The sequence below is a fragment of the Columba livia genome, chromosome 3 (genome assembly GCF_036013475.1).
Source record: "Columba livia isolate bColLiv1 breed racing homer chromosome 3, bColLiv1.pat.W.v2, whole genome shotgun sequence".
Classification (NCBI taxonomy): domain Eukaryota; kingdom Metazoa; phylum Chordata; class Aves; order Columbiformes; family Columbidae; genus Columba; species Columba livia.
In genome coordinates this window covers 67,498,727-67,520,156 of record NC_088604.1, presented here as the reverse complement: position 1 = coordinate 67,520,156, position 21,430 = coordinate 67,498,727, and the positions used below count along the sequence as shown (strand labels likewise).

Sequence of the window (21,430 nt, the reverse complement as noted above, 5' to 3'; positions counted from 1 at the left end):
GTGTGTGCTTTCAAAATGCTCTCACTGTAAAAACTGTGATATTCTGACTGAAGCGTGCACCTTTGCCTGGCACAACATTCACGATGTAAAGCTTCATGATCCATGCATTTATTGACAGGATACCTGTCGAAAGGACAGGGGTGAAACCTAGACCACGTGTAGTGTTTTTTGTCAGTTGGCTGCAGTCATCCACCCTGGGTGCCTTCCTTAGCCCTCCCTTCCTCGTTCACAGCCCTCCCTTCCACGTTCACATTAGCCATGTGCCGAGGAGCTTCACCACCCGTAGCTGTCAGCAGGGGTTTGTGTTGCTTTCCAGAGTGTAAAAGCACAAGCAGATTCTCTGGGCAATGGGACATGTAAGGATAGTATGGCTAAGTCTATGCACATATTCACAGCACTTGATGATTTAACCCCAAAAGAATCTAATTTAGAGCTCAACAAAACCATGGCTCGAACTGGTGAACTACCACCTTGAAAGCACACAGCTGATCTAAACACAGCCCTGATGTAGTTCTTAGAGTTTTGATCCTGTTGCACGTGAGTGTGAGCACAGCCAAGGTGCCCCTCTGAAGCCAGCACTGCAGCTCAGTTCAACCTGACCTTCTGCCTCCTTCTGTCACAGGTACATAAAAAAACAGAGTGGCTACATAACACAAATTCTCATCTAGTCTAATCTAAGCCGCTGATTTCAGATTTTTTCATGGGCAAACTTTGTAACAGCAAAGTTCAGGCCTGATTATCTCGGGGCTGTTCTCCCATGGCCAGCAGAAAGTTCAGCCCCAGAGCCAGCATGTGCGGTGTGCTCTGGGGGGTTCCACAGAAATCTACACCTCGGTAGAAATCTACACCCCAGGTCGTTAATTAATACTGATAGTAAGCTGGTTTAGTATTAATGATGTGGAATCATAGCCCTGGGCTCTTCATTCTTGAATCATTTAGCAAAGAATAAAGATGTTCATGGCTTTGTTTGGCTAAACTAAGGGTAGTTTCCCACATACTCGGGTGAAAACAAGTCGTTCATGTAGCTAGGTGTATTTTCAGCCTAATAATATTTCATCTACACTGACAAGTGACTAATCAGAGCAGCAGCCTCAAGGAGATAGCAACAATTGTTGCTGCTAATCTGCCTGAGATTAATAAATTGAGTTCAATGGTTTCTTATAAAAAGATTTTGTTGGTTTCACCTTCTAGTTCAATCTTCATTTGACTGGAGATATTCATGCTATAACTGCTGCAAATAATTTGCTGGCTGCTGCTATTGATGCTAGGATCTTACATGAGAACACTCAATCTGATAAGGTGAGAATTATTTTCTGGTATCCACGTGACATTTTTTCTTTTCAGATTTTCAATAAACTGCATTTCAAAGCAAAATAAGTTGATTCTATTTTTATATTCTCACTGTGTGAACAGGAGATATTTCTGAAGCCATTCTAAGTTCTGTTGAGAAATTTTGCTTATAGAATATATTTTTCTAGCATATAACTATCATAAAGTAGTCTTTAAGTTAAAGATCTTCTGCCCAGAACATTGTCAATTATTTCAGACTGTACCAAATAGTTTGACAAAGTATGTTTTCTCTATATATATTTTTTTAGTAATTTGTGTACTCTTTTCAAAGTTAAAAGTTACACTTCTGATGCATAGTTGGATATGATGTACCTTAAGAAGAAGAAGAGGTTGTGTGGAAAAATAAACTAGATCTTCTTCCCTCCACTGAATCTGTTGCGATCTTAACATGAATGCTAACTTCAGACTTTAAGGGGAAGGGAGAATGTAAAGGAAGGAGCCTCCTTTTTTTGGCTACAGTGTTAAAACTGAGCCAGGTTGTCGTATCCCTTTTACTTGGTCCACCACAAATATGCATTTAAGCCAGTTTGCAAGTGATAGTTATAGTTTGAATAATCTGAACCCTAGTTAAAGTCTAAAGGGTTCCCAATTTCAAAAGTAATAATTTTTTTTGTGTGTGTAAAACATAGAAACAAGGTAATTTTGGTAATTAGATTTAGATTGTTAAATCATAGACAGTGCTCAAAAGCTTATCACCTTCTCAGAACTGTTTTTAAGTTGCTAACCAGAAGTCCACTTATGTGGTTGGGAAATTCTTACTGAAATTAGACTGAATAATGCAAAAACATTACCTTTTTATGTAACTACTTCCTGGTTGTAACTTTTTCTTTCATTAACTTCTCATGTGTTTTTTCTAGGCTTTGTATAGCAGACTGGTTCCAGTAGTTAATGGCGTGAGAGGATTTTCTGCTATTCAACTTGCCCGTCTGAGAGTAAGTTGTTAATGTAGCCTCTCCTCAATTATAGTATCTCTTCATAAACACACTCTCTTCTGCAACTTCTTTAAAGTTATTTGACGTATGAGACTGAGACTGTATAAAACTCCCTTGTGAATTTATCGACTCCAGACTTTTTTCTGAAAGCATCGTCCTTGAAGTAATAGTATCTGGGTCTGATATTATTTTCATAACTAACATTTTTGCTATTCTTTTCTCCTGAAATAAACCAATAATATTTTTAAATGCTATGTCTTTCCTGATGAAATATTAAAGCTAGGGGTTTTTTAAATGCTTTTCCTATTATGGTAAAGTTGCTTTTGAAATCTCATATTCCTTGGTTTTGCAATATTTTCTGGTTTTGAAAGTTTATTATAGCATATACTTCTGGGGTTTTACTGATGCCAATTTGACAATCGTCTTCCTTTGAGGAGCAGCAGTACATTTGTGTGCATAGTATATTTTTGCATCCCGTCTCACTTCCTGAATGCTTCAAGAAGATCTTCCTATGTAATTCTTGTATGAATAACATCTCTGGGATTTGAGGCTGCCATTCTGATAAATAACTAGAGAGCAACACAAGAGAGCAACACAGCCCACTAGCATGGGGGAAGGAGAATATGAACCCCTTGAACATGACCCTTAAGGAGAGCTTCAGTATTCTGTGTCCAGTTGCATGTAAGGAGAGCTTCAGTCTTCTGTGTCCAGTTGCATGTGTGTTGTTGGCTTTTGAGTCCCGACTGGTGGTGTTTCAGAGTCACTGGATGGGAATGGATAGCTGCCAGGTACACACTTGGAACTGGAGGGTGGAAAGCAGGATAGAGGTAAACCTGCTTCTGTTTTGGAAAAAAAAACTAGTTTCTCATAACATTTTATGCTTTTGTGCTGCTCATTTGAATGCCAGTAAGCTAAAATGTGGGTGATGCCTGCTTGACTCTGTGGCAAACCAGATCTCACAGAATCTTCCATGAGACTTTTGGAGTATTTTCATTTTGTCCTTGTTTAGATTGTGTGTAGGGGAACAGGTAGGGGAGGAGGGGGAATGTTCTTGGCTTTGTAACATTCAAATACTGGCATGAGCTTTTCCAATATAACTGAATTCTTTTGCTGTGAATTATTTTTAGTATAATGATTCCTTATACCTAAAAGAAAAATCAAATGCAAAAACATCTTTATGGGATGACATTACAGGTTTGGTGTTTTTTTTTCAAAAGAGGATTATTAAGATTTAAATTCCTCCCTTACATGTGTGGTTCGGACTTAAAATTACAGAAGGTGCCATGCAATTTTTTTTATTTTCAACCTCCTCATCTAACATCAGGACCTACCTTTCTCATTCCCCTGCTCCTTAGCTTTTTTGCTTTTTTTTACCAGTAATTGTTAGCCCAATACCTCCTTACCTCACCTCCTCTCTTTCACTGCTTCTGTCCTAGTCTTTTCTTTGTCTCCTTTCACACGTCAGCTCTGTGTCTTACTTCCTCCCATCTGCATCCAGATCAGTCAGCTTTTTTCTTGCTGCTTAGATCCAGGATAGATGTTGTTGAGACCCTGGGAGGGCTGGGCTGCTTCCTTTGCAGTCCCAGTGCCCAGCCCTCCTTGCAGCAGTTGAAAGTTATAAAAATGACTGAAAACTTTGCTTTCAACTCTCTGTGGAAAAGTACTCTGAAAAAATATATCGGGGCAAATGCCTCATATGCCAAGCAGGAGGGATGAGCACTGAACTCAGACTGCCGTCCCTCAGTAGAGATGCTAGTGGGTTATTGCTCCTTTCTCCATCTGCCTATCTTCATAAAATTTGTAAGAAACTATCATCTCCTAACTATGCCAGATTGGATTACAATTGACCAACAGATTAGAAAAATATTAATGCAGGACTGGCTGTTGAGGACATAAGCCTTTCTTTGTTAAAACTAGGGTGGAAAAATCTTAGGGTACTAAGTGTCAAAACCTGCAAGGTGTTCTCAACAGCTTTTTGCCCTTCTTAATGCAGTGGGAAATGCCTCAGGTTTGCTGTTGCTGAAATAGTGAAACTGTAAAAGCCAGGAGGTATTGGCTTATTCATTAGAAGTGACTGAGTTTATGGATGATGATGGGGTCTTAAAGAAGAATTTTTTATTTCATTCAAAGTTGATTCACACAATACAATGCATGGGTCTTTCAAAGATTTCCACTAGCTAGAGCAAGCAATTAATTGTCTTTTTATTAGTAATGGATATAGTTGAACTTTCTCTTTGGTTTTTACATTAAGAGTTTCCTCTGTGTAAGAAAGAGATTATTCATTTAATGGTCTATGAGTATTTCTCCTTTTTTGTTTCATTTCTCCATCTACATTTGCCCTCATTTTAGTTACAGGTGTTTGCCTATGTGCCTTTTTTTTTTTTTTTTTAAGTAGTTTTGGTCCTGAGATGCTTCTTTCTAAAATGCTTGCTGAAACCGAGGGTGATAAGCCAGAACAACTGTACATTTTGAAGCCAAACACACTTCATCATGTTTCTTTAACTTGTTTTTGCATAGAGGCTGGGAATAAACAAGACTGATCCTGGGACTTTAACAGAAGAGGAGATCAGCAAATTTGTGCGCCTTGATATTGACCCATCTACCATAACATGGCAAAGAGGTACGTAGTCAGAAAACCTCACTACAGGTTGGATTTAATCATAATTTATTTCCTCATTTGCTTAATTTTACCTGAATCAGACATGTTTCTGCTCCCTGACTCTGAAAACAAGTGGGAAATGGGGGTGCATAACAAATTCGGGTGCAATATGTTGCTCTAAACTTGGTTAAATATCTGCAGTAACTCAAGAGACTTCGCTAATATTCTGAAGGATAGGTTGCTCTCACAGTTTAAGTACATCCCTTATGTCTCTCACCTCAGATAATGCATCTTAAAACATGTGAAAGTGGCTTTTCTGTGCATTTTAGAAATCTTATCCATTCTTTTCTTAACTGTGTCTATTATGGTTTTAGATTATTTGTACTTACTCTACTTGATTTAGGTCCCTCATTCTCCCCAGATCAGCAGCCTCGGGGATTATATGGGTTTTTTAACTGTCTTGAGTTGTTTGCTTTGTCAGAAAGAACCGATGAAAGATGTGGTATGGTTTCAACTATGTATGCCAAGCAAACCAATATCCAATCTCACACGCTTAGACGACTCCCCTCTGCATTTTCCAGTTCTAGTGCTGGGTTAAATCTCAGTGTTTACTTCAACTTTGGTATCTCTTTCCTTAAGCAAGTAAACTCTGCATAAAGTTTTGAGCTAAATTCTGTTGGATTTTATTTTCTTCTTAAGTTTTCAAACACTAAAGTTATTAGTTGAAAATTATTGTTAAATGGAATGTATTGTGATGCTCACAGAAAAAAGGTGGATTTGTTGCAAAGTGGATAGCCTTGGCCATGCTTTACTGTGTCCATTGTGTGCGTGTCAGATCAGATATTTTTCTCAAGACAATGCTGGGAGATGTGGCATAGGATTTTTTTTTATTAGTTATACAGTGCACCTGCATGGAAGAGACCTGTATTAGGATAAAGGAATAATACAAATATTTAGTGTAATATGACTCATCGATTTTATCAGCGCGGGTTTGGGAGGAGGCAAGATTACTCCATTGGTGTTAACCTCGAGTGAGTTATTTAATTAATCTCATAAACACTAGTGAAACTTTTATTCCACACAACTCTATATGATGTACATATCTTAAATATTTCAGAAAAAAAAAAATGGTTTAGGACCATTGCAGATAACTTGGAAAATATTTTGCTTGAGGCTGTTTCTGCAATCCATGTATCTGTGAAGCTTGTGATGTACCAGGGAATTTGTAGGGCAGAAGAGAAAGCTATCAGGTTGTCTGAAAATTCATTTTAGTCAGGACTTGTTTCCTTAGAAGTGTCCCAAGTTTAAAGTTCATTATCTTCTTCTAGTAACTTGAACAGGTACAACGTACTGGAAAGAAGGAAAGCTTCCCCGTACTTACCTTTTCCGTGGTATTCAGATCCTGTTTATATCTTTAGAGGATAAGGAAATAGATACATTAAACCTAACACTTGGTTGAACCTAAACTTTGCTGAAGTGTTTACTTTGGGTGAGGAAGAGGGAAAATTTGGAGATGGAAAATTTGCTTTTGTGGCAAAAACAATTATTTCATATTTTACCACTTCTAAGTACAGCTGTTGGAATCTTTCTGGAGAATGAATTCTGACCATGGTAAGAAAGCCAGTGTGTCCTAGTGACCATCAAGAGTTGCAGGAGTAGTTATAATTTCATGGGGAGGGTGTTCAGGTTATATGATTCCACTAGGAAGGGCCGGATAAAAAGCAGCCCACTGGCTGTCCAGGCTGGTGGGAAGGCTAATTACCACTAGGAACAGTGCCTGGGTAGGCAGAGAAGACGTTTAGGCTGCTCTTGAGACTGAGCTTCCAAAGAGGAGAAACGGTAAGTTTGTGCTTGAGAGATGAGCTTGCCATTTGGCTTCACGGTGGCATATGGTGCCACAGCTTGGTACGAGGCTGCTGCTCTGGACTGGGCTCTGTTCTGCAATTTCTGCCAGCACTGTAGTATTCTAGAGCATGACTGTATATAAATAGCAACCAAAAAGAGTTAGCCAGATGTGTGCTGCACCATCCCTTAAATGGAATTCCTGAGGAAATTAGGGGCCTAAATACCATGTAGTGGGAAGAAGGCATGTGTGGTATTTACAACAGCCTCATGAGAAATGACCAAGAAGGGGGAAGTAGCTTAAGTCTTGCTTTTCTCCCAGCTCACTCCCAACCCTGAATTCTGGTTGTGTACAACCAAGATTCAGAGTCTCTCTTGTTCTTGGGTAATTACGTCATCCTTTTCTGTACAGACAAATTTGTTAATCTGCAAAAGCACCTGGAAAAGTGGGAGGAGGTGATTTCACTGACCTTCAGTACAGACACCTTCTCTGGAGGTTCCTTGATTCTCCCCCTCTAAGTAAGAGCTCAGATCTACATCTACCAGAAGATGGACTTGATTGTGAAGCTACAGGGTGAACTGATCAGGAGTACCTTCCACCCTCACTTTTAGGGTTGATGCAGATTGAAATCTCTGTAGGACTAAAGAGCCTGTAGAAAAGAGGGAGCCTGTTTTTGCATTCTGTAGGGATTGCCACTCCTGGGAAGGAGAGATTTTGGAGTCTGGTCTCATTTTCTGACAAACAGAAACATCCTCCTAATGTTTCTTCCTAAGAAACATCTCGATCAGTTCTCAGCAGACAAGAGCGCTCTTTGGTTATTCTCAGTATTGCTGTTTGGTTCCTACAAAAGCACATTTGAATTTGAGTGTTATCAGTGCAGAACTGGAGAACTTGGCTTGCGATGATTGTTAGTGAAGTTAGCAATTCCATAGGATGGACATGCAAGGACATGCCCTTGCAATACCAAAAGTGTGAGAAATACAATTGTCTGAAATTGAAGTTGTGTTAAAGAGCAGATGGTTGGCCTTGGCAGTTGAAAATAAACTTCCTTTAATGCTGTGCAGTTGAATGTGGAGTTAGTTACTGTCATGTGCAAGTAAGTGACTTGTCTGGAAGAAGCAATCTGACAACATAATCATCCTTCAAAAGAAAAACAGACCAAGTTTACCCTTTATCCTGCAGTCTTAAAATCAATTCTTAACAGATCAATGACAAAGCAAATGTTTTGAGGTAGGTCTGAGGTGCATTGTACCTACTAAGACAGATTTTTCTGATGTGGGTAAAATATTAATTTATATGTTAGCATATTAAGAATTTGTTAATCTAATACTGTTCAGGGACATTGTGTTTGAGCTATTTCAACCTGTCATCCAATGGTGTCAACTAGAAGGGAGAAATCAAGTCAGTGCTAATGCTAACATGTGGGAGCAGTTGTATCTTAGGTGTGTAATGAGGTGTGCCTGGGAAAATCCAGATCCCTGAGCCATTGTTAACATTTGTTGCTTTTGCTATTCCCTTATTTCAGTGGTGGATACAAATGACAGATTCCTGCGCAAAATAACAGTTGGGCAAGCAAATACAGAGAAGGGATTTGTCCGTCAGGTATGTAAAGGCAGTTAATGTATCTCATCCTGGACAGGCTTTGCTTTAGAGGCTGAGGGGGGTTTCTGCAGTTCTTTCAGTATACTTCTTCGAATTGCAACGCTAACATCTGTTGTTGCTGAGCAGTATTCTTGCAGTTAAACTGATTGTGTTAATGAGTAACTGAGTCTGAAGTTTCAGAAATAGAAACCAATGCATATTACACAATGTGTTGAAAAGACTTGAAAAAATTGCAGATGTTAGAGGTTCAACATTATCATCCTATGGGTATAAATGGTGCCCTTATGCCCTCATAAGGTTAATTTTAATGATTTTTCTTACTTTTTTCAGTCTCTTTAACTGTTTATATAGTATTTATGTAATTTAAATTACATTTAAATGTAATATTAAGAAACTGGGGGAAGGGATGGATCATGTTGTTAGTCCCATTGGTGAGGACTGAAAATTACCATTAGCTTTTTATTCAGAGTTTTTATTTCCCTGTCATGCATCTCAGCTTTGGGATCTAAACCGTAAGAACTTTGAGCATGAGCTTAATTTTAATATGTGAGCTTGAAGGTGTAGTTCAGAAAATGAACATGTATGTACTTTTCAGCAGTGTAAAAAGTGAACCCCTGTTACTATATGAGAGCTTCTGGATGTTTATTAAATAACTTACTGATAAATTGGAAGCCAGATTTCTCCAATACTGTCTGAACAAGTGTTCCTGGTGTCATGTGGGTAAATGCATTTCTGAAACAATGCCGTGTGGAACAGCAATGCCAGGTGGAAGAAACACATTGTGATGATGTAGAGTTGCTTCTAACTCAATGAAGATATTGTAATCTAACATTCAGAATCATGAAATTCGTGAGGTTCTGACTATTTTGAGGTGAATAGCTCTTATGGTAGAGATAAGGCTTTCATGCATTTTGGAAATACTATCTTTCATTTTTCTTTGTTATTTCAGACCTCTTCTAGGCTTTGTGCCTAAATAGACTAAATAGTGCTAATGTTTTTGCTCAATTCAGCAGTTAAAACAGTCAAATTGGAGATAAATGAAAAGAGAAATCATAGAATGGTTTGGGTTGGAAGGAACTTTAAAGATCATCTAGTTCCAGCCCCCCTGCCATGGGCAGGGACACCTTCCACTAGAAATGCCTACTTGTTTTGGTTTTGAGCACACAGGGTAGAGACTTTTGTGTCTATTACTTACAGAAACTCAATATTAGCTAATACTCAACTCTGATAATGGGCTGGGACCACAAAATATTATACTTGGTACAAGTTCCTTCGACACTTGAGCTTTTTTCCTATGTTTAGATTTGTTTCAGTGACTCAGTGTGATTATTAGCTTTAAGCCAGGTTCTGCCAGCCTTATTGTGCAGTATTTTACCACCATAATTATGCTGCTGAGTTAAATGTGGGTTGTTTTATTATAGAGCACTACTTGACATATGGCTGTCAAATGTTGCTTCTGTACTGTTTTGGCTAAAAGGACCTTGATGCTTTCCATTTCAATATGTTGGACTGGTGCATATCCATTCACATTTTAACATGGACTCAGTGACTTGAGAAGTAGAGCTAACAGTTAGGAAAATTCATTTCAGAGCCTAGCCGGAGATCCAGAGAAAGCAGGACTTCATAGTTAACAGATGCATTTTATAAATATTTGGAGTGATGTTCTAGCACTCTTAAAATCAATGACACCTGTGTAAAATGGCAGAGCACAGCAGGCACAAAAGTCTGCATTTTAATGAGCAGGGATGCTGTGGTTTTTAAAGAGTATTACATGACTGATGCCCTTGATCCTGCAATTGAATCCATGTGGGTGGATCCTTTCATCAACAGAGAACTGACTTTACAGCTAAGGCTTCTGTCACCACTTCATAGGTGCATAAAAGTTATTAGAGTTAAAATAGCACCTGCTACCACAGTCTTTTGTGCTTGTTTTTTTCAATTAAATAGTATGTCAATCTTTGAGCATCTACCTGGGATTGTTTTTCCTGTCCTTTTTGGTTTATATAGAAAAAATGATAATAACTGTTTTTTTTTAGTCTCCTGATAAACTGGTAAATTTAGATAATATTGCAGTATATAGGTCGAGCATAGATTTCTCAGGCTTATTTCCTCTTACAAATGCTGCAATGACTTACCAGGGACATTCTTAACTCCAGAAAAGATAGTAACATCCATGTCATTGCAATGCTAACAGTGTTCATTGTGTACCCAGCTATCCTGTTGTGTACCAAACTGCTTCTGGGGAACGCAGAAAATCTGCTTTGTAACTTCAGCATTTCAGTTGAATCACTATGCTGCAAATCTCAATTACAGGATTGTTTTTTCTTTTCTATGGTATTTATCTCTCCCTGTCTGTGCCCAATGCAGAAGAGTGCTCAGGTATCTTCAGAAGTTTCAACAAACACAAGTACACAGGGGTCAGCCTCAGGGCTGCTCTGGGAGTTGCTGTCAAGACAGAATCTAAAAGCAGGAACACGGGTTAAAAAAAGGCAGAAGCTGTTAAAGTACTAGGCAAATGGTAGGAGTGGTAAGGTATGTTTTAAACAATTCTCTGTAGTTGCTTCTTAAAAACAGGGCTTTTTTTACATAGCTAGCAGTAGGATGTCAATTACTACTTTTTTGTACAGACTTTAATTGCTGGCGATGGAGAGATTACTAAAGAAGCTACAGTTCTTGTTCACTCCCAACATTGCATTCCTACCACATAATACATTAGTGACATTTTCTTTCTTCTCTGTTTACGTTCTGACAGCATGTGGTCTGGGATTTACTAATAGTAAATTCGTACAAACCTTGCTAGTGTTTTCTGCAGGCTCTTAAAAGTTAAGACTACAGCTTAAGTTGTGCTGAAATACTGCACAGTATGGATGTATTTCTACAAGAGCAACAGGACTGATGCCATGTATAGTTCATGTTGGGTTTTTTTTAACTTATGTATTTGTTCATTAAAAAAAGAGAGGATGAAGATATATTTTACATTATCATAGGTCAGGCACAAGACCTAGCAGCATAGAATGATCAAATGTAACAAGAATGTTTTTGAAACCAGAATAAAAAAAAACTTTTGGAGAGCATTATAGAAAAAAAACACAGTGCTGTGCTCATGCCAGTAAAGTTCAAAACACATCTGGTGATTTTCTTTTTTGCCACAGAAAAAAATTCTTGGTCCTTCAGGGAGCTTCTGCTAAGGATAATGTGAGCCAAGGGGCTAAGCAGTCTGCAGGCTTGGTCCCCAAGTAAATGAAGTGTAACGGCGAACATAAATGAGTGAATATAAACAAAGTGTTTTAAGTTACTCTAGTCTGAGTAATCTCAAACGCTGTGGGTTACAATTTAGAACTTGTTTGAATTCCAGTGTGAAATCTGTCTTTCCTGAGTCTATTCCTGATGATTCCCTGTAAGGATTTGATCCAAGATTCTGATTTCTATTTTACAGGCTCAGTTTGATATTGCTGTTGCAAGTGAAATTATGGCTATCCTGGCACTTACCACCAGCCTGCAAGATATGAAGGAGAGACTGGGGAAAATGGTGGTGGCTAATGACAAGAAAGGAGAACCAGTGACAGCAGAGGATTTGGTAATGTTCAGTGCTGTGGATAACCTCTGATGCATTTATTTTGCCTCTTGAACCGTTAGAAAGGCATGTGCATGCCAAGGATTTTGCTTTGAACAGCACAGTCAGATATCGAAGTAAGATCTTCTGAGTCAAAATTTGCTCACAATGAAAACAAGATGTAGAACTCATTTCTCCAACTCTCTGGTAACATCTGCTTTAGGAAGTCTCTGGTCTCCATAACCTACTTGGATAGTTTTCTGCAGTTCTTAAGGCAAACAGATTTGGTGCTGGAGGGAGTCAGGGTGTAGGTTCCTATTTGAGAGAGCTGATAATGTTTGCTACTGTACTTGTAAACTGTGCTCAGATGTTACAATGATAGTTAACACATGAATGCTTATACCACTAAATCAAAATGGAAACAAGATATTCTTAATTCATACGTTGCTGACAGTGCTGGGCACAAGGTTATCTCTTCACGTCATTAAGACTTTTTCTTCCTTGCCTTCAGTAGTTACTGTTTCCTCATTCTTTACTTCAGTTTCAATATGTACTTCCATCTAGCCCTTATAGCCAGGCTGTGAGTCAGTAAAAGGGAATCATTGCCTGGCAGAAAGGGATCTGGGGGTGTTGACTGACAGATGGCTGAACATGAGGCTGCAGTGTGCCCAGGTGGCCAAAAAGGCCAACAGCATCCTGGCTTGTATCAGGAATAGTGTGGCCAGCAGAACTAGAGAAGTGATTGTGCCACTGTACCCAGCAATGGTGAGGCCACACCTTGAATTTTGTGTTCAGTTTTGGGCCCCTCATCATAAGAAGGACATTGAGGTACTCAAGAGAGTGCAGAGGAGGGCAATGAAGCTGGTGAGGGGTCTGGAGCACAAGTCTGATGACAAGCGATTGAGGGAACTGGGGCTGTTTAGCCTGGAGAAAAGGAGGCTTAGGGGAGACCTTATCACTGTCTATACCTGAAAGGAGGTTGTAGCATGGAGGGTGTTGGTCTCTTCTCCCAAGCAGCAAGTGATAGGACAAGAGGAAATGACCTCAAGTTGCACCAGGGGAGGTTTAGATTGGATATTAGGAAAAAATTCTTCACCAAAAGCGCTGTGAGGCAATGGAACAGGCTGTCCAGGGAAGTGGTGGAGTCACCATCCCTGGAGGTGTTTAAAAGGCACGAGTAGGCTTCCTGTGGTTGGCACTATTTTACTGTAATGTTACATTACTTGCATTCTGTCCTAATTGCCAAAGTAAGTTGATATCTTGCAGATTCATGGCACACCCTAAATACAGTAAATATAATAATGCTATGTTTTTATGCTTATTTTGTCATCTAAATATATCCTCATAGCAAGTGTGATATGTCTTGGAGACATGCTTTCTTGCCACCCTGCTGGCAAGGAATGCCTGCATCACACAGACTATGTGTATTTTCTCCTGTTTGTCCCTTTTATGTGGACATCTGCACAAACTTACTGCATTTTCAGAATGGGTAAACGAACAAGTATATCCTGTCTTTTCAGCAAAGACACCAAATCGACAAGCCAGGAATACATTCACAGCCTTAATGAATTCCAGTTTAATAAGGAAATGAAAACATAATATGTAGCTTGCCTGCATTTAAGATTGAAATTAAGAGAAGCATACCCAAATTTCCAAGTACCATTACAATTCAGAGCAAATAAGCTATTCCCAATTATGCAGGAGACCTGAAGAACCACATTTAATATTCTGTCTATTGAAGTTTTGATTTTCTTTTTCAATTGCATAACGTTTGGATGGGGGTGGGGAATGAGTTACCTTATAATGCATATGCAAAAACTTTAAAATAATTCAGAGTTAAAACTATATTTTAAATACATGATTTTAATCTTGATGCTACTTTTGTATGAAGGTACTTTAATGTATTAATATTGCAAAATATTTAACTGGTCTTCATCCAACTAATGCTAATCAGCTTGATGGATGAAAGCAGTTGCTTTTCTCTAGTTTGTTTCATCTATAGTTGCTCTGTGGAAATAAAATGCTAGGGCTCAAATTTTGAACAGCACACAGAGAACTTTAAAATTTTTCCACTAAAATGAAAGAAGTGCTCAGCAAAATGTCTGTTACTAATTCAGTTTTCTTTGGCCCTTTTTTAAACAAACTTCCTACACTTAGCATCTCAATCATTTGATAGTGTCACTTGTGTTAAACATATGCTTCTAGTTCTTCTTTAAAGCAGTGTTCTATATTGTACAATAGAAGAACTGTCCAGAAAAAAAATCATCACAGTGTCAAGGAGATAAGTATTATGACCATCTGCAGCTTCCTCTGCGGGTTCTCCATACTGTGCACTGGGAGGACTTGGGTGCATATCTTGATTGTGAAGTGCAGAAACTCCTACCTTCTTTGTTGCAAAGTGTGTTACAAATGAGGATGAGAACTATGGGAAAAACAGGAAGGTGATTTCGTGGTTAAGGCAAAAAGTGCCTTTTTGGAGGGTTGAATTCTGTTCCTGTGTTTTTCACAAACTTATGTCTGATGCTGTGTCCATACAAACTGATTCTTACAGTACATGAGGCACTGTGCACTCCTCCATCTGGCTTGATTCCCAGGAGCTAAAAAGCTGATATCTATGGAAAGCATGAAACACCATCAAGAGCTTTGAATGAGGAGAAATTATTTTATGTCGTCTAGGGTTGTTCTGGATTTTCTTCTGAAAACAGTAACAATTCTTCATTTCTGCAGACTTATTAATATTGGTGAAGAAGTCAGATGCTGTGGTGCTGGGATTTGAGAAATGTCATAAAAGGAAATTATTGGTGGGTTTTTTTGCTAAGATTTCTCTGTCAAATTAAATACTTGTTACTTTGTACGAGGGTAGAGAGCTTATAAATAACTGCACTGCACTTGTGAAAGTGTACTGTGTAAAGTTGAATCCTCTGCAAACAATAGCAGGAGATGTATAATCAAAGACCGTACCATGTCAAAATTCATATGTACAAAGAAAATAAATTTCATTTCTGTTGGGTGGCATGTCATCTCTGTTCCTGGTTTCTTCCTACAGGTGGTCAGTCTATTTGGACAGCTTGCAACTAAATCTACTATTTCTAGACTTTAAATGGGGTATCTACTCTTCCCCCTGCTGCTAATGTTGCCTATGTGGTTACTGTGCTTCTGCAAGCCCAGTTTTTGACTCCTCTTCATAGGGACCATGAGGCTGTCTCTCTTGTATGTATTAGAAAAGGATTCCGGTAGGATCCAGGAAAAGCGATCTTTACTTGTGGTCCAGGTGTCCAGACTGTAGATCCCAGCTGTTACACCCTTGGCTATGCAAGCACACTGCACAGCGCAGCTAAAGCTTTCTGGGCAGGGCAGGGCAAGCCTTAAGCATTCACTAATGAGTATTACTGTCATTTTCATCTTCCAAAGGTTTATATCTTGAGCGAATTTTCAGATGTGGTCAGATATTCGGTGTGAAGCTGTTCTCCTCCTGAATATTCATCTTTCTTTTGAGCCAGGGTCAGGGAAGAGGTAAAGCTTTATAGCTCAGAAAGGAAAGATCTCAAGATAAGTGAACATAGGAAAAACAACATACATGGTTTTCGAATGCTCTTAATCCAAGAACAGTTCAATCCTTTTAGCTTAAATTTTCATAAAACAAAATCAAGTTTAAAAGGCTGAATCTATCATAGTCACTTCACATGGAACTGCAATTGTATGTAGTTTTAACAAATTTTAAAGGCAGCTTTATCATGGGAAGTACCACACAACCTGAATAATGAGTAGTGGTCAGTCCCACCTGTCACTTTAAAAAATTCTGAGGTTCATGTTTTATATATACTACCCAGACTGAATTTATGCATGCTTAAATGTTTGACAATAGTCTTTGGTTCATTGGAATCTATGTGAACCAAAACCACTAAACCCTTTCTCTATGATTTGTTTCCAGATGTACACACAATATACTTCACAAAAACACGATTGTTCTTAATTTTGACTTTATATGCAATATATTTATAATAATATAATAGTAAAACCTAAAGTACACATTGGCAGATATAAACCAGATGCAGAGGCAGGCTAGGAGTAATAGAAAAAAGATAAATTGAATATTTCATGAATTGAGAAGACTCCTTCCATAAGAGTGATGGATTAAATATCTGTCCTCTGCAATGGAACATACAGAAGTCTTTGCCAAAATGTGGTGCTCATTGTACAGTATTTTTAAGACTGAATTGCTTTTTGGCTTTTATGGTGTAGTAGAATTTTGATGGACACATGCCATATCTTTATGTGAAATTAAATGAGTATGTATGCCCTAGATCAGTATTTCAGCAGCTGTGAAAATTATTAAAGAAATATGTCACTATTTTTTTAAATAAGACTTCTTCTCAGCATACTTTCTTTGCCATGCTGTTAGGTTTCAATAATTCTAGGACCAAAACAAATAGCTTCATTTTACTTTTATAACTGATCTGTCGTCTGAATATATTTTGTTCTCTGATTCATCAGAAACATTGTGTACATACTTTAAACACAAGTGGTTGCAGTTCTTCTCAGCTTACAGTTTAGGGTTTAGTTTTTTACAGAACTGATATTGCAGAAAAATATTATTATTTTTTTAGAAACTATAGTTTCAAATGAAGGGGAGTTATAAGTATTTTTTTATTTTTCTTATCAAGAAAAGAGTTGTTCTCTGCCTTTCAGTCTGTGTAACCCTTATTCATTTAACAGTAGTTACTCAATCACTTCCCTTGTCACCTGATGCTGGCTTTCATTTCTACTCTTGCTAGACTTCAGAGACTGCACCACTGGAAGTTGCTTTGAAAGTATTTTGGTTTTTCATCTAAGTTTGCCTTTCCTGTGTCATGTGTGTAATTTATTTTGTGCTCTATGATCTTTGCTGTCCTGGGGAGCATACCTGTCCTGACAGCTGGTGGATAGATGGATGGAGGGGATATTATTTTCAGAAGTACTTGGGATCAGTTCCAGGAGAGAACCCAGGAGAGTTGGGTGTCCATATACATTTGATTCAGAGTTCTACTTCTTTCTTCTGCCAGTGAATTAGTAGAGCACTAATGATCCTTGGGCTCTCACATGCTTAATTGGTGTGTGAATGTCTAAGCCTCTAATTCTTTTATAAAAAATTTATCTACCTTTGCTGAATTGGAAATGGGAACTGGATAATCCTTAAGTAGCTTTGAGAGGCAGATCCAGGACGCTGAGTGAGCTGTGGGAATTCTTTGCCAGCTACTTGGAGGATTTGGGATATGAAGGAATGAAAACTTAATTCTGATAGAGTCATGTCAGATAGATATGAAAACCTTATTAGCTGCTTAGCTTTTAAGGGCCGTTATTGACACCAAACCTGTTTAAGCACCGTGTAAGGCAGATAGTCGTGATGTGTCCTAATTGGGTTTTGCATCTTTTTTTCTTTGTTTTCAGCTTCAGATGAGAGTTGTGTCCAGAATGTGTATTTAACATGGGTGAAGTTTCCCAAAAAGTTAAAATGCACAGGAAGTGTATGGGACTTTTGCTTCACTAGTTTTATCAAAGTGGTGACAAAGTATCAGAAAGCAAAGGAGACAGGATTTGAGCAATTATGGTCTAAGAGGAGGAAGGGAGGAAAATGTGTCCTGATTTTATTTTATTTTACTTCTTCCCCAAAACCTTCTTTCCGATCAACATGGCTTGGGCCAGCAAACGACTGTTGGCATGTTTACTTTGAATGAGCTGGTGGTCTCATCCAGCATAAAGCAGACACCAGAAACCCCTAATCAGGTGGCTACAGTTAACATGAGTTACCACTTGTCAGTCCTGAGGCAGGTTGCCCAAGAAGAGGATTAGGGCTGATCCATGGCTGCTCAGGTAGATGTTAACCTTGCCATTGACCAGCTGGTATAAAGTTTTCCATTTGGCTTTTTTTCTCCGGAAAGCTGAATAGCTATTACAGTTGCCTTTCACGTGGTAAGATTGTAGACTATCTCAGTGTTCATGTGCTGAAAATGATCAGCAGCTGTTTCTCTTTTAGCGTAATGATCAATAGCTTATGCTATATGATGATGGAAAAACTGAGATACAGAAAGAAATTGTAAAATTAACCGACATTTTCCTTGAGATATTTCTGTTACCTATTGCCTTCTAGCTAGTGTGTGTACCTGGTTCTGCTTAGTTTTGTGTTGCTAGCAACCAGTGCTGAGCATCATTTCCTTCAGCTGGGGGTGGAAGGGGAAGAACTGCACTTCTGGTCTGAGAAATTCTGTCCCAGATGGCTGTGGAATTGATCAAACAGCAGGAAAAAACAGGCTTGTACATCTACTCAATAAGTGTATTGCGTACTCTGATTCTTATTTTAATGAATTCCAATTCTGCACTGTGATCAATAGGAAAAAGAATATATTTGTTTTGATAAATTAGTAGGATTAGAAATGGGCATTTAATTTTAGTGTAGAGGAATGCGATTACTTTCTCTTATTTTAGACTCAGTCAGTGTATAATCTAAACTTAACATCCAGCAAAACTTTTAGGGAGGAATAAGATTATTTACAGTTAAAAACCAGCAATTCATTCAGCTCCTTTTGTCCTCTCATCACCATAGTAAGGCATGTCTAACTTTTAATCTTGGTGATGTATTCATTATCTACCCCAGTCAACTCTGTGTCTGCTTTCATCCTGTGTCTGTTATCTGTATATTTGTATAAGTCTTGAAAAATACCCTTTCTGGTTGTTGCTAGCTATTGATTCATGCTATTGATTCTGTCATGAAAGAAATACATCTGTCAGTTCTTTAGGCAGTTTTAGCAAGTTATTGCCTTCTTACTGTCTCAGGTCTCAGTGGCCTTTTCTTCCACTTCATCTTTTGGTTCCATGAGCATCCTCATGCTGATCAGTGCATAACTGTTTCTGGTCTCTCCATGAAGTGGGGAGAGTATTTTCTCTACTGTCTTTTAAGGGTTTTCAGAGCAAAATATTTTCTATTTCTGTCTTGAAGTCACATCTAAATAGATTCTTTATGTAACACTTTAACACTGCTTATCCATTATGTCTTATGAGCATGCTTTCTTTTTCACCTTTGAACTGTAAGGTTTTTTCCCTGTTTTAGCTGTAAGCTTAAGTGTAACTCAGAGATGTTGCACCTTAGAACTGGCTTCCTTAAAACATGAACTCTTGTTTTTCAGGGAGTAACAGGCGCTTTGACAGTTTTGATGAAAGATGCGATTAAGCCAACACTAATGCAAACATTAGAGGTGAGTATCACTTATGATGCCTGCCCTTCTTCTCAGGCTTACCAATTCCATATTGTGCTTGTTGTGCTTCTCTCCAGCGACTCTGTTTAACTTTCAAGGTTCAAGCCAGGGTCAAATCCATAGATGTATTTTAGGAAGTGTTAATTTGTGTATGTTAATCACCTCTATCTGTATTTCTAGCCTTTGTTTGTTTGTTTATTGTTTTGTTTGTTTTTGTAGGGTTTTGTGTTGGTTTTTTTTTCGTTTCTTTGAGACTCTGGCTTTAGCCATAATTTTGCCTAATGTTGCAAACAAGCTGCAGTGCACTGTTGAACTGCTTTTGGGCACACTGGAAGGCAGCTTGGGCTTCCAAGTAATAAACTTCCTTCTCTTTCCCATCTTGCTCTTCTAGGGAAGTTTCCATTTTGTGTATTTTCTTTACATGTATGTTCCCATGATGGTTCCCACAGCCCAGCATTTTGAGTGGAAGGTGGATGATTCACTGAGGCAATTCTATTCTGTATTATAGTTTGTGCCATTCAGAAACATGAGGGTTCTTTTGCCTGTTTACGCTTTTTCAAAAGAGCGCTCCCAGCCACCCTATCTTGCCATAGTGCCTTCAGAGACTAAATGAAGCTTTGCTGGTCTATGAGAGCAATGTTTTGCACTTGCCCTCATGAGTTTTCTTCCGTCAGCTCAAAGAATACAGAATTAGCACAACCTAACTTTGTGCCCAAGCACTCTAGTATTGGCTTTTCAAAGTAAGCTGAATTATGAACAATATTCATGGGAAGAGAGGGGAAGAAAAATATGGGAATAATGAAGCAGTTATGGAAACAAATGCATTTGGAGAAAAATTAATGTACATGATGGTAAGTTTGACCATCAAAATTACATAGCTAGAAGAGTTCACAACAGTTCCTGGTATGATGAAAAGCTGAAGAATATAGAATGTTCATTTATGTAAGTGTATGAAGAATATATGTGTGTCAGAATTTAATGTAGCATCTGATAGCAGAAACTAGAGGTCACATAGGATCAAGAATGTTACAGCCAGGACTGTGTATGAAATTACCACTTGGATAACATTGTATGCATTAAACATCAGTGTCAAGGTAGCTTTGATTCTGAGTGTTCAGTCTGCATCACTCTATTTGCACTTTGCATATCTGTTAGAAAATAATGTGGTTTTGCTGTGGTGTTCTAAAAGACAATTATAAATGTCAGAAGAGTTTCTTTTGATCAATAGGCATTTGATTCTGAGACTTGCATTCTTTTCTTTCATTGTATTACTTTATATAAACATTTCTATGCAATGAAATTCCTGCTTTTAATGTGGTATTATTTCTTGGTGGGTTGATTTCCATCATAACCCTGCTACTCTGTCACCAGAAATGCTGCCTCGAGGCGTTAACGATTGACAGTGTTTTAAATGCAGGAATGACAGTAAAATCTCAAAATAGGAAGCATGGGGCACTCCACCTACAGTAACTGTAGACTTCAATAGAACTTATATTCAGTGCTGTAGAATTGAGATGACTTTGTTTCAAATGTGCATAATGATTTTGTAGTGTTTATCCATGTTTGTCATGACAGATTTGATCCCTTGTGAACTGATCCCTTAATGTTCAGCATTTATATATACCATGCGTAACAGAGAAGCTGCTCTATGGGACAACTCTTTGTAGTTGCAGGCTGGCTGCTTGGGGATGGTCTCCTCATGTTACATTTAAAGTGCCATTCACAGTAAAGATGAGGGGAGGATGGTAATAAGTATTATAAACATCCATCTAGCAGCCAGATAATTTCAGATATTTATTGACATTCTGGGTTTATTTTCTTTTGCTAAAACTTGGATAATAACATTTCCTGTACTGAAAACAGTCAGCAGAATGGATCCCTGTGCCACTGTTTGTTTCTCCATATAGTTTATTAAGAGTGTAATGAAAATAAGTGGCACTCTGCAGTGTAGGACAGATGGGCTGAAACGACTTGCTGAAGCTGGCCTGAGAAGACATTGTTGTCCCTGTTCCAGGGTGTGCCTGAGGCTCCCAAGGTTCTGCTGGAGTTCACTCCCTTCAGTACCTACACTGTATTTTTCTTCCAGGATTGCTTTTGTAAAAAGACCATTCAAATAACTCCTCCTTTCTTCTGGTGGATTCCAGAAGAGTATCTGTCCATGCCAGTGGTTTAGTAGTATGCTTGAATTGGATGTTGGACCCCACAGTCCAAATTTTGTTCTCATCCATATTGTGTGGATGAACTTTTGGAAGCTCAATTGCACAGGGAATGTTGTGGGAGACCCTTCTGGCCCCCCTTCTGCATAGCAGCCACGGTATGGGC

The 21,430-nt window shown here is 38.4% G+C and overlaps 1 protein-coding gene across 3 annotated transcripts in view; it reads left to right on the top strand.

The window, feature by feature from the left end:
* MTHFD1L (methylenetetrahydrofolate dehydrogenase (NADP+ dependent) 1 like) overlaps positions 1-21,430 on the top strand; it is a 152,938-nt gene that overhangs the window by 40,744 nt on the left and 90,764 nt on the right. For all 3 annotated transcript variants that reach the window (XR_010471430.1, XR_010471429.1, XM_065057433.1), the window contains exons 14-19: positions 1,192-1,299; positions 2,208-2,282; positions 4,800-4,902; positions 8,250-8,326; positions 11,763-11,903; positions 19,040-19,108. Coding sequence is in view for 1 of the 3 variants with exons in the window: in XM_065057433.1 (XP_064913505.1) it covers positions 1,192-1,299; positions 2,208-2,282; positions 4,800-4,902; positions 8,250-8,326; positions 11,763-11,903; positions 19,040-19,108 (573 nt within the window). In the remaining 2 variants the exon portion in view is untranslated. The remainder of the gene's footprint in view (positions 1-1,191; positions 1,300-2,207; positions 2,283-4,799; positions 4,903-8,249; positions 8,327-11,762; positions 11,904-19,039; positions 19,109-21,430) is intronic.